Source organism: Mandrillus leucophaeus, unplaced genomic scaffold, assembly GCF_000951045.1.
Source record: "Mandrillus leucophaeus isolate KB7577 unplaced genomic scaffold, Mleu.le_1.0 Scaffold61, whole genome shotgun sequence".
NCBI classification, from domain to species: domain Eukaryota; kingdom Metazoa; phylum Chordata; class Mammalia; order Primates; family Cercopithecidae; genus Mandrillus; species Mandrillus leucophaeus.
Window position 1 is genome coordinate 888,245 of NW_012106586.1, and position 12,883 is coordinate 901,127.

General features: G+C 42.8%; 1 protein-coding gene across 1 annotated transcript in view; it reads right to left on the minus strand.

Moving 5' to 3' along the window:
• The window catches only part of MIPEP (mitochondrial intermediate peptidase), a 151,771-nt gene that overhangs the window by 16,240 nt on the left and 122,648 nt on the right, over positions 1-12,883 (minus strand). Inside the window, exon 18 of the mRNA XM_011999931.1 lies at positions 9,932-10,005. Coding sequence (XP_011855321.1) covers positions 9,932-10,005 — 74 coding nt within the window. The remainder of the gene's footprint in view (positions 1-9,931; positions 10,006-12,883) is intronic.

The following is a 12,883-nucleotide window of genomic DNA, read 5'->3' on the forward strand; positions in this document are numbered from 1 at the left end:
TGGCCAACGTGACAAAACGCCGTCTCTGCTAAAAATACAAAAATTAGCCAGGCATGGTGGCACACGCCTGTAATCCCAGCTACTCAGGAGGCTGAGGTATGAGAATCGCTTGAACCGAGACGGAGGTTGTAGTGAGCTGAGATCGCCTCACTGCACTCCACCCCTGGGTGACAGAGACTCCCTCTCCAAAAAAAAAAAAAAAAAAGGAACACCATCTACAAATGACCATCTTCAAAAAACATGATGTTTCCATTAAGCACTCAAAGCACTGAGAGAATGTTACCTACATTCCTTTTAGAAAGTAGTATACATTGACATCGTCTAAAAATGGAATCAGTAGTCTATTTTTTGGAATGAATCTACTACAAGATATTTACTTGAGGAAGAGATACCTGTCTCAGACCTCAAAATCAACCTCTGGACGTATCTCAAAATGGAAGAGGGACCCATCAAATTTACACAGAAGGTCGACGATGATGGCTTACTATCAGAGAAAACTGTCAAAACAAGCGCTAACCACCAAAAGTAACACTGACAAAACAGAAGCTGAAGAAGCAGCCAGTATTCAACAGTCTATGGCTAAGAGGGGTCAGGTGAGGAGTGCTGTGGGGCAGCAGGGGCTCTGGAGACAAAAGAGTGTGACTAACTCCTGACGAGGCCAGAGAATGGCTCTGACACAAGAGCTTTGCTTCCATGCATGGGAAGTGGAGATGACACGACCCACCAGAGCAGTGTTTGGTGGATTAAAGATGCTGCCCGTGACCCGCCTGGCACGTTTTCACTCTGTCATTGTCCCTTCGCCTTTCCTGCATGGTGAGTCTTCTTCCTGTATGCTGCTTAAACAGAGTCCTGCCTGAAATCGTTAGGCAGGAACTCCTGCTGCCCAGGGCTTATGAAGAGGTGCTTGACTCTGGCCAGTAAGGACCTATTTGGGAATGGACAGTGGACCCCCTTTCTTCTAGTGGTGTCCCCTACTTATGCCTGCTGTCTAGCTGCTTAACAGTCAGTACTCGCCCAGAGGGCAGAACCAAGCATTGTACTAAAACAAAAAGTGTCTAAAATAGAGTGACAGGAAGCAGGAAGGGCAGCATGGGAGTAAGAGAACAGGTGAGAGACTGAACAAGCGTGGAGACAGCACAATTGCTATATATATATTTTTTCTTTTACATGATTAAAGAACTTCATGAAAATATTTAGCCTGTGAAATATCCAAAAATATTCATGTGATAAAAAAAATTCCTGAACCGGGCAAATAAAAACCTGTTCCCATTGTAATCATCACAACTTTTTGTTGTTGTTGTTGAGATGGGGTCTCGCTCTGTTGCCCACACTGGAGTGCAGTGGTGTGATCTCAGCTCACCACAACCTCCGCCTCTCGGGTTCAAGTGATTCTTCTCCCTCAGCCTCCTGACTAGCTGGGACTACAGGCGCGTGCCACCATGCCCAGCTAATTTTTGTATTTTTAGTAGAGAAGGAGTTTCACTATGTTGGCTAGTCTGGTCTCAAACTCCTAACCTTGTGATCTACCTGCCTCGCCTTCCCAAAGTGCTGGTATGACCGGCGTGAGCCACTGTGCCCGGCCTGTTTTGTTTTGAGCTGGAGTCTCGTTCTGTTACCCAGGCTGGAGTGAGTGCAGTGGTGTGATCTTGGCTCACTGCAACCTCTGACTCCCAGGTTCAAGTGATTTTCCTGCCTCAGTCTCCCAAGTAGCTGCAACTACAGGTGCATGCCATCACACCCAACTAAATCACAACTTTTCTATAGCACAGGAAACAATTGCTCTTTTAAGTCTGTTTTGGTATTCGTGTATTCACTCATTTAACAAGTATTTATTGAATGCCGATGGGCTGAGCCCTGTAACAGGGGCTGCAGATACCACTGTGAACGTGACAGTCAGCTGCCCTCCCATCACAGAACTTAGACTTTATGGAGGGGCAGAGGCCATAAACCAATAAATTAAATAATACATGTTGAAATTAGGAAGTAAATGTTAATATGTGCTATGAAGCAAAAACGAAGCAGAGTAACGGGGTAGAGAGTGTCTGACTACAGGGGAAACAAAGAGACCCTATTCATAAATGTTTGAACAACCCGTCAGAATTCATCAGAATGATTGACTTCCAACAGCGAAGTTTTACTTGGCGTGCTAGTAGTTTTAAATCATCTTATCTTTTAATATTTAATACATCTGTGTGAGGGGGTTTCCTCCTAAGTCCCTCACAAATGTAAAACACACCCTGGGGTGGGCACTTATCCCAAGCCAAGACTGGTGCTTTGAGCATGTTCTGGCATTTATTGATGCTGAGCCTCCACATACCTGGGGGCACAGATGCTGCTGGCTCAGTCAGGCAGAACCTGTCATGCATTAAGGCTTATCTTTCCCTTGATTAAAAAAATAAAAAGCAAAGACACCTTCTACAAAATAAATTTAGGAATAACCATCCAGAGGTAGTGTGCATTTACTGTTCTCCTACAGTGCTGGGCATGCCAGCCTTGCCACACAATGCCAATATCTAGAGAATTCATCAGATTGCATAAATGCTAACTGCATGCTTTCAAGCTGGAAGTATTAACTACTACGAATTTTCAGTGCTATACGACAACGTAGAATGCCTTTTCTGTTTCAGTATCTGTGTATACCTTTTGACAATAGGGAAATTAATCAAGCTATTGTTGAACAATGACTGTTTATTTAGCTTTCTTATTTTAAATGTCAGCTGTACTTCTGCTGACAGACAGGACTTAGCGCTCCTTGATTGTCGTGTTGTATTGTGCAAACACCACCAATGGCAAAGCCATGCACTAAGCACATTTTGCCTACTAGGTTAGTAATCAGGTTATTAAAAAAAAGGCATCGACGCTTATTACTTAAGCTGCTGTGTCAACAAGACATCATACTTTCAAGTGGACTAAATATTTTGGGTCAATTTGAATAAACGTGTCATCCTGTCAATCAGAGCTGTCTAAAACTGAAGTGAGTTTCCTTGTGAAAAAGGGAGTTTCCCATCATCAGAACTCTATGGGCAAAGGGCTTCCTCCAGCCCATCCTGTACAGAGTCCTTTGCACTCACTCGGAAACGGAATCCCACGGGCTTGGGAGTTGCCTGAGCTGAATTCTCCCAGTGGCTGAACTGCGTAAGGGCTTCTTGATTTCTGTCCCCCATGGCGGTCATAACTATGCAACCATCTCTGTAACAACTGAAGCAGGGAACTTGGGGGTCATCCCTGATATCACACTCACTCGCCTCCGTGCCAAGAGCAATCTGATCTTGTCACTACCTGCCTTCAAAATACTGTCAATGGTTTCTCATGTCCTCAGAATAAACACCAACTCTCTTTCACAGCATCCACAATGTCCTGCCCGACCTGACGCCCACTTACCTTCCAGCCTCATTTTGTGCCCAATACTCCCCCTCCAGTATCACCTCTGTGCCCCTCCCTCCCCCAAGTGGCACTGAAAAGGCTGCTGGGAAGCAGGGAAACAGGGTGAGTCAAGGTGTGGACCAAACCATGGGCAGCAGTGGCATTACTAAAAACCTTCCCACGGAGGTTGTTTTTAATTAAATTTTAAATTTTAGGACAGTTTTATATTTACTGAAAAATTGTGACGGAGTCAAGGGAGTTCCTCCACACTCCACACTCAGCCAGCTTCCCCCATCATTAATATCTTTCATGGTGCGGCACATCTGTCACAACTCACGAACCAGTATTGACAGAATATTGTTAGCTCCGGGTACACTTTAGTCAGACTGCCCTGGCATGATCAACACCAGCTGTTCCAGGACCCGCCAGGGGACCACACTACATGTAGCTGCCCATGTCTCCTTAGGCTCCTCTAGGCTGTGTCAGCTTCTCAGACTTCGTTTTCAACGACCTTGACAGTTTTGAGGAGTACTGCTTAGGTCGTTTGCAGAATGTCCTGAATTTGGTATGTCTGACGTTTTTTTCATTATGAGACTGGGGTTATGGGTTTCTGGGAGGAAAACCTCTCATCATATTATATCGAGGACGCACACTGTCCACATGGCGCATCACTGATGCTGACCCTGATCACCTGACTGAGGTTGTATCTGTCATTTCCCCTTCCAGAGCACTCTGGAGGAAGTCACCCTGCACTGCCCACATAACGAGTGCGGAGTTACCTTCCACTTCCCTGAGGTGGGGAGTATGTACATAAATTATTTGGAACTCTTCTCCGTGGGAGATTATTCTAGTCATGTTATCATTTACATCAGTACGGACTCATGGATATGTATTTAATACTTTGTATCACACCCCAAGACTGTGTGATCTATTTGATTGTTGGAGTGGGCCCAGGTTGGGGCACTGGGAGCTTTTTCAGTGGGCTCCTGCTGCTATGACACACGCACTCATCACTGTGTGTGTTTCTGGGCACGTCCTTCCTTTCTGGCACCATAAGATACTTTGTGCTCATCTTCTATCTTCCTTGTTCCAGCCCTGGAATCAGCCATTTCTCCAAGGAGCCTTGGTTCCTCTTACTTGAGAATGGTGTAAACCCAATTTCTGGGTGCTGATGTGCTCCGTGCTCCTGGAACTGAGAACGGTAAAGAAACTAGGAGATAGATATCTTTATTGTTTGTATTAATCTTCTCGGAGTGTGGAGGTGACTCTTTGGAGTATAAACCATAATTCTCTGGTTTGTTTCTTGAACAAAAAATATTTAATAAGCCAGAAGAGATGCTACAGGATAATATGGCAAAAGCGAGTGTGTTTGGCAGACAATAAATAAAGCTCTACAGAAATGTATTATGATTTTAATCAGCTTAAGGTAAGGCCCTGTGGGCTTCTAGACTTCGGTTTGGTGAGTCAGTCTGATGCGAAAAAACAAACAAAATAAGAGTTTCAGTTGTTGAGAATTGACTCATTTAGCTACTACTATTTCTTTCCATCTGATCTGATCTTTGGTCCATTTGGAAAACTCCATCAAGTTACTATTTAGTACATTATTTAGTGTCTCTACTTGCATACTGCTTTTGGCCAGAGGGATTCTGATTAGAAAGGAGCATAGAAATAAAGTTGTTTAATATTTACAAATAACCTTCTGGAATGCTAAAATCTTTATCCCTTCCCTTCCCCCTCCCCTCAGATTCCCTCTGGAAGAGTTGAAGAAAGAGAGCACAAGGAATTCTAGAACCAGAGGCAGAACCCAAAACTAACTGGGCCAGGTCCTGCTTACGTGGCTGTGGGGAGAATCTTTCCATCGGGACCACCGTGGCTAAAAATGGTTATAAACTAAATTGACGGCTTTGCCATGAAAGTCGAAAGGAGCTCGCAGGAAGAGGAAGATTTGATTGTTGACCAGTGGATGTCAGGCAGGCCTCTCCAGTGTCAATGGGAATAGATAGGTTGTGACATTAAAAAAAAAAAAGACTTGGAGATCATGAAGAGAACCATCAGGGCCCAAGACCCACACTGCTTACATCTCTTGCCTTCTAAAGGCCAGGTCACTTTCATGTCAGAACTTAAGGATCAACAGAGAAAACTGTGGGCAAGGCAGCACAGAGGGTATGAACCCTAAGTTTCATTATTTATAAAAAGAGGGACAATATGACCTGTGTTATAGGGGATTAAACTTATCAGAGGATAAGTAAAATCTGAACCTAAAAACTCAGTAAGAGGCATTTACCTAAAAATTTTACGTAACATAAAACACAAAAAGACCAAATAGTTTACAGAGGGCAACATGAAAACTTGCCTGAGTACTACAATTGCCATTCACAGACTGCTGAACTGATACAGCTTCCATTCCTAGTATCTGTCTAATTCCACCTGTCTATTTGCTGTAGGAAGAAACAATTCTGCTTCCTAGTGGGGCAAAGTATTACTTCCTTGCTACTCACAAACCTCAGCATATCTGTCTTTCTAGAAAACTGCATTTTCTGAAGTGACTGTAATGGAAACTGAACCTTAGATCACGCTCACCATAGCACACTTAACAAATACTCTGGTATATATTTTATAAAACGGTAAAATGAATGGAAATGCCGTATCATTATGGTTTGTTTTAAGCAAAAACCTTAAGTTATCTTATTACTCAGAAATGTGATTTAACATAAGCCAAAAACCATTGTGGGGGTATGAGATAAACAGCAGAAAACCTTAATATTGACAATGAGAGTTCAACCTCACCCCAGATATCTCAGCAATTAAGAAAGTTGGTTTCAGTCAGGTATTGCCACATGTGTTTAGTGGAGGATTAAGTGACTGAATGTCATGCCTATAATATATATCTTTATGTAAGCTATGAATGTGTTTAAAAATAGACAAGGCCATGCTGTCAATCTGCGACATTACTGCCACATGTCCGCACACACACCCCACCCCCTTCAGAGATTAAAAAAAGGAGAAGCAGATTAAAAAGAAGTGTTTTGGGCCAGGCAAGGTGGCTCACGCCTGTAATCCCAGCACTTTGGGAGGCCGAGGAGGGCAGATCACCTGAGGTCAGGAGTTTGAGACCAGCCTGGCCAACATGGCAAAATCCCATCTCTACTAAAAATACAAAACTTAGCTGGGCATGGTGCCACAGGCCTGTGGTCCCAGCTACTCAGGAGGCTGAGGCAGGAGAATCTCATAAACCCAGGAGGTGGAGGTTGCAGTGAGAGGAGATCGCGCTACTGCATTCCAGCCTGGGAAGTAGAGACTCCATCTCAAAAAACATAAAAAATAAATAAATAAAAATAAAAAAGAAGTGTTTTGAAGTCAAATCACATTTTACCTCCCACAAGGAAATGAAGTGACTTTCCGAAGTAATTTATAGACAGTAAGTAGCAGAGTCACTGGCTGCAAATCCAATTCTATTTCACCATGTGATTGCTTGCTTTCTCTGGGGAAGAAAGTACTGTTTTAACCACTATTATGTTGCCTTCGAATGGTATTTGGTGCGTTAGGCTTTTTAAGAGAAGCCCCTGCTGCTGCAACTTGTCTTTCTTCCTGTGAGGATGACTCTGTGTAAAGTTAGGTAATGGGAGACTGCTGAATAAACACCTTGCAGCCAAGAGTCAGGGAGCACAGACACGCGGCTGCTGAGCAGTGGCCTTTAACTGATGAATGTAAAGCAAACATCAGGGAAAGAAGAAAGTAGAGGAATCCTGTGTGCTCAGGGACTTCCCTGAACGGGGTGTTGGCCTCTAGTTGGTGAGGACTTGAAATGGCCGAGGGACTCAGAGCTCGGAGCAGAGCCCTGTTCCCAAAGGATGACTCATTCTGAAAAAGATAAATAATGTAAAAGTTTGCCTATGTAGAACTTATTATGCAAAGATCAAAAGCATTCCCTATTTGACTTCTCTGAATGTGTATCATTCAAAGAGCACAAGTGTGAATACAAAGGTATTCTGACCCTAAGAAACACAGTCTTATAACTAAGAAGGTAGGAACAGTTGTGATTTGGTTAGGGAGGTACATAATTTGAAGGCAGGTATTCTATTTCTTTGCATTTTGCTATGTAATACAATTCTTTACATTTATCCAGGAAGCAGTTAAGCAAAAATATACCAGGTACCTATAAAAAGTTACGTTTTCATAGAAGAATACTGCCAACGAGATCCTGTATGCTTTTACATTACAAATCTCAGTCATTTCACCCATCACTCCTGGTGACACCCCAGTGTTAAGGCTGTGAGCCAACACCTATGCCCTGATGTTTTGGGGCACAGGCTGACTGCCTTCAAGAAAATGAGAAGCCACTAAGGGTTAAGACCCTAACAAATCCAGCCCTATGAAGTGACAACTGGCATAACCCTCTTTGCATGTCCCCCATTCACCTCTGACATGAAACAAATCATGTGAATTAATGAGATCTGACAGAACAGCATTAAGAAAAATATGAAAATGTAAAAGAATTGTTCTATTGTTTGTGTTAACTAAAATCTGAATAGTTCATCATCTCTGGTTTGAATGGTGGACTTCTTTTTCTCCCCTGTGAATTTTAGTGCAGAAAATGTTAAGTTTCTTAACACAAAATTGTTTTGGACAAAGACAGAATTTTTAGAGAGTTAGCTGCAACATTCTGGGAAGTTGACTAGAAAAGCACACCAGCCGAAAGATAAACACTGAAAAAGATTTGCATTTTTTTCTTTTGATGGCATCTCCTATCAGCAAATGTTGAGGTGCAGACAGCATGGCCTGGGAAAGGATGAGCCACGCCTGGCTGCCAGGAACACACACCTCACAGAAACTCACTACTTGAGAAGGCTGCTTTTCCGCCTTAGCTCCTGCTGGGCTGGCGCTACCAAGCACCAGCCAAAAGTACACAGTGTACCCAATCAGTAGCTTATTACGATGTGCCTGTTGTTTCACTTTTGCCTGGGTCTGGGACAGACCCTGAACTAGATGTCCTGTCCGACAGTACAGGCAGCTGAAGAGCTTGGTCTGCTGCCTGAGGTCCCGGTTCAATCCCTGGCTCTTCCACACACTGCCTTGAGACATAAGCAGAGGGCCTGACCTGTTTATTGTCTATAAAATGGGGATCGTAACTCCTGTCTCACAGGGTTACTAAGAAGAGTCAATCAACAGATACATGGAAATCCCTAACACCGTCCCCAGAGGTGGCAAAGTTCAATAAGGGCCAATAAGGACTAGCTGCAAATGACGGCTGCGTCAGCATGCACACTTCCTCACTCTTCACAAAGCTGAGGGAATGAACGCCATCTCCAGAAAAGCAGGATGCTTGTCTAGGCGTCTTTCACTACTTCACCTCTGGCACACAGCCATGTCTGGCACATAATTAGCGCTTCACAAATGTTTGCTGCATACATGAATGGCTGAAGGCAAGAATCTGGAATTCTACTAAAAGGGACTATAGGCATTAGATTCAACAGTCTTAGGCAAGGAGACATTTAAGTCACACTGCTACCCAGACCCACTCAATTACTATAATAACAACAACACTTCTCCAATATTGAAAGTTATTTCCTATATGCACTTTTTCAGATAGCCAGAAAACTTTTCAGATAGTCAAGCTCAGCTGCAAATATAACACATCGATATACTGCAATTATCTAGTAACATTCATATCTTCCTATATTTGTAAGAATGTTTCAATGTTCTTATATTTATATATGAAAAATCATGATGATCACTTCCATTTACAATTAAATTTTCAGTAAAAATACTCAACAAAAAATTACTGAGAAAATTACATAGAAAAAAATAATTGTGGTACCTTAAAGAGAATATTTAATTAAGTTATAATTTTTCAAAAGGTTAAAAAAAAAAAAAAAAAAAGCTAACCCGATGCCTTGGAATTTCTTAGCTAAACTTTCAGAAAAAGAAATAAAGGAATAAAAAATAAATGAGTTCTTCAGGTTAAAAAAAAATACTGTGACCTATTAAAATCTAAAGGAAAATTTTCTAAGAGTTTATGACAAATAAAAAATTTTTCTGTTAGAGTCTAAGTAACATTTTGAAAGCTAAAACCTGAATTTTTATCCTGCTACTTGAATAAATCATGGTAACTAAAAATTAATTTACTTAGGACACAGTGAGACAGATGCTTAGAACACAATGCACAGCTAAGATATTTTTCTTTTCTTTTTTTTTGAGACAGAGTTCTGCTCTTATTGCCCAGGCTGGAGTGCAATGGCACCATCTCGGCTCACTGCAACCTCTGCCTCCTGGGTTCAAGTGATTCTCCTGTCTCAGCCTCCGGAGTAGCTGGGATTACAGGTGTCTGTCACCACACCCAGCTATTTTTTGTATTTTTGGCAGAGACAGGGTTTCACCATGTTGGCCAGGCTGGTCTCAAACTCCTGACCTCAGGTGATCCACCCTTCTTGGGGCCTCCCAAAGTGCTGGGATTACAGGCGTGAACCACCACACCTGGCCTAAAACATTTTCTTTAAATGAAAAAAACATATGGAGAAAACATAAAACAGCTTTCACTATAGATGGTGCCATTTTGGTTTTGTTTTACCTTCAACCATGAGCATGGGCTCCCTGCCTCCACCGTGGGCCAGCATCTCCCTGCGATAGCGCTCCCCAGCGGCCCTGGGGAAGAGAGGAACTGTTAGACACCTGCTTGCGCAGCCTCCATTCACACTGGTTTTGACTCACAAGACAAGTCCTGACTCACACTGACATCATATTCATAAAAGCTGCCACCATGTGACAATTCGGCCATTATTTTCTTGCTTCTAAAAATCAAATTCTGGCTTTTAAATTGTTCTAAAATAAATCAGGTGTGATATATTCCCTGTAAGAGGATAACTATACTTTTGGCTCTCTGTTTTGTTAACAAGAGACCTCACTTTATAAAAAGAATTACTTTATGTATTAATGAATAGCTGTCCCCAGTCTTTTTGGCACCAGGGACTGGTTTTGTAAAAGACAGTTTTTCCACAGACCAGGGTTGATGGGGGAGGGATGGCTTCAGGATGATTTAAGAACATTCCATTTACGGTGCACTTTATTACCACATTATACATTGGAATATATAGTGGAATAAGTATACAGCTCGCCATAATGTAGAATCAGTGGGAGCCCTGAGCTTGTTTTTCTACAACTAGATGGTACCATCCAGGGGTGATGGAAGACAGTGACAGATCATCAGGCCTTAGATTCTCATAAGGAGTGCCCATCCCAGATCCTTGTGAGGGAATCATAAGGATCATATGTGCAGTTCACAGTAGGGTTCCTGCGCCTATGAGAATCTAACGCTGCCACTGATTCAACAGGAGATGGCGCTCAGGCGGTAGAGTGATGGGGAGCAGCTGCCAATACAGATGATGCTTCACTTGCTCACCCACCCACCACACCTCCGGCTGTGTGGCCCAGTTCCCAGTGCCAGTCTGTGGCCTGGGGATTGGGGACTCCTGTTATAGAGTAAGTAAAATATTATATTTTATTCTCTATAAAAATAGTTTTAGGATTATTTTAAATGAGGCTTGATATTATACCATTAAGAAATAATTTGTGATGGCACCAAATAAAGAAGAGAAAAAGAACATTCTAAAATAAGAGTGAAGGAAGAGAAGCCGGCAGGAAAAGGTTAATTACACCAGAAGACCTTGGTTGAGGATAACAATTAACAGACCAGCAAGCTCCACTGGAGTGTGCTGGTGGTAAAGGCACAGTGGGGGCACCCTGTTCCCGTCTTCCGGTACTCTGTGTCACCTGGATGTGCCCACCTGACAGCCTTCCACAAGGAATACTGTTTATGACAACATGTGAAGGTAGGTTTGGAATAATTTTTGTAGACATAAATCCTCCAAACTAATGGGACCTGGAAACAAGTTATTTAGTACTACTCTTTTGTATTTTATGAAAAATGCAATTTCTTTAACATACATGATGACACACTATGATGAGGCAGGTGAAATAAATTTTGATATTGTTTCCACTTGAGAAGCTCTGGAGCCTCTTTACCTCTGGGTCATTTTGTGAACATGATCTTTAATCAGACTTTTTGACAGCATTACAGTATCAAAAACATGCTGACATCAAACACTAGCCCTGGGCACATCCTGAAGTGAGTGCTAAACAAAGCAGGAAGCCTGGACTGAGGTGGAGCCTCCCCTCAGGGCAGGGGTGGCTGAGGGGCCCTGCCTGACTCCTGGCCTGGGGTGCTCCGAGGCCCTTCTCAGCCATGGGATATAGTGCACTGACCCTAAATCCAATCCCTCCCCACAGACCTCCAGCTCCTGGCTTGCCTCAGCTCTGCGATGCCTGGCTTGCTGATGTAGGCTCCAGCCTGGTTATTTTTCAGGAGTGAGATCAAAAAGAAGACTTTGACAGAGATTAGAAATTTTCTAGTCCAGTGAGCATTTTTACTAGCTTACTTTAATATGCCCATAAAAGTATGGCAACTACATGTCTAGGCAAGAATGTACACATAAACAAGATATAAATATTTAGAAACGTATATATTTTATTGTATGTGCTTTTCTAGTAAAGTGTACTTCAAACAAGATGATATTTTGCCTATTTTACAGAAATCTACAGTAAAACGTTATAATCCCTGAAACTGATTTACTGATGTCAAGTTTGGCTAAAGATCCTTTAAAAATAAAATCTGAAAAGCAGACCAAATGTCTACAGTCTGCAAAGGGCAGAAGACAAAATACATGTGAGTACCAAGCTGCAAAATATTTAAAAATTCTATGACATCACATTCAGGCTCAAATAATTTGAAACGAATGTGATTATTAACTGCTGAGAAAAATCCAAGTCTATGTCAAATTGTATGAAAGACAGACGGTGAGGCAGAGGTGGGAGGGAGAAGAAACCAGGAATGAGAAGACCTAGATTACAGTCTCAGTCCAGTTTTTAATGGTGAAGTCTGAACAAACTGTTTTCTCTGAGCCTCAGTTTTCTCTCATAGAAACTGCTGGTTTCTGCCAAGACTGCTGTGAATACTACGGGAAAACTCTAGGACACGCTAAAAATCAAGATAAAGCAGTAAAAATAACACTCATCAGCCAAAGCTCCCTGAAAAGAATTTGGAGATGTAGTTATTTGTGTGGTGAGAAGATAAATGCTGTAAACAACTCTGACACCAGATTATAATTACTGGTTTTCTTTCAAAGAAAGCGCCTTCTAAGGAATCACAGGACCCAAACTTGACAACCTCTTGGTTCCTATTGTTACAGGAAGTCCTGTTAGGAGGATCAGGAGGCCAAATCAGGGAGCAAAGAGAAGATCTCCTACATCTCTCCAGCCAGCATGGGATCCCTCGCACCCTTCACCCAGCACAGGACCCCACACACCTCCCCAGACAGCACAGGATCCCCTACACCCCGCCAGACAGCACGGGATCCCCCACACCCCCCAGACAGCACGGGATGCCTCACACCCCCCAGACAGCACGGGATCCCCCACACCCCCCCAGAGAGCACGGGACCCCCACACCCCCCAGACAGCACGGGAT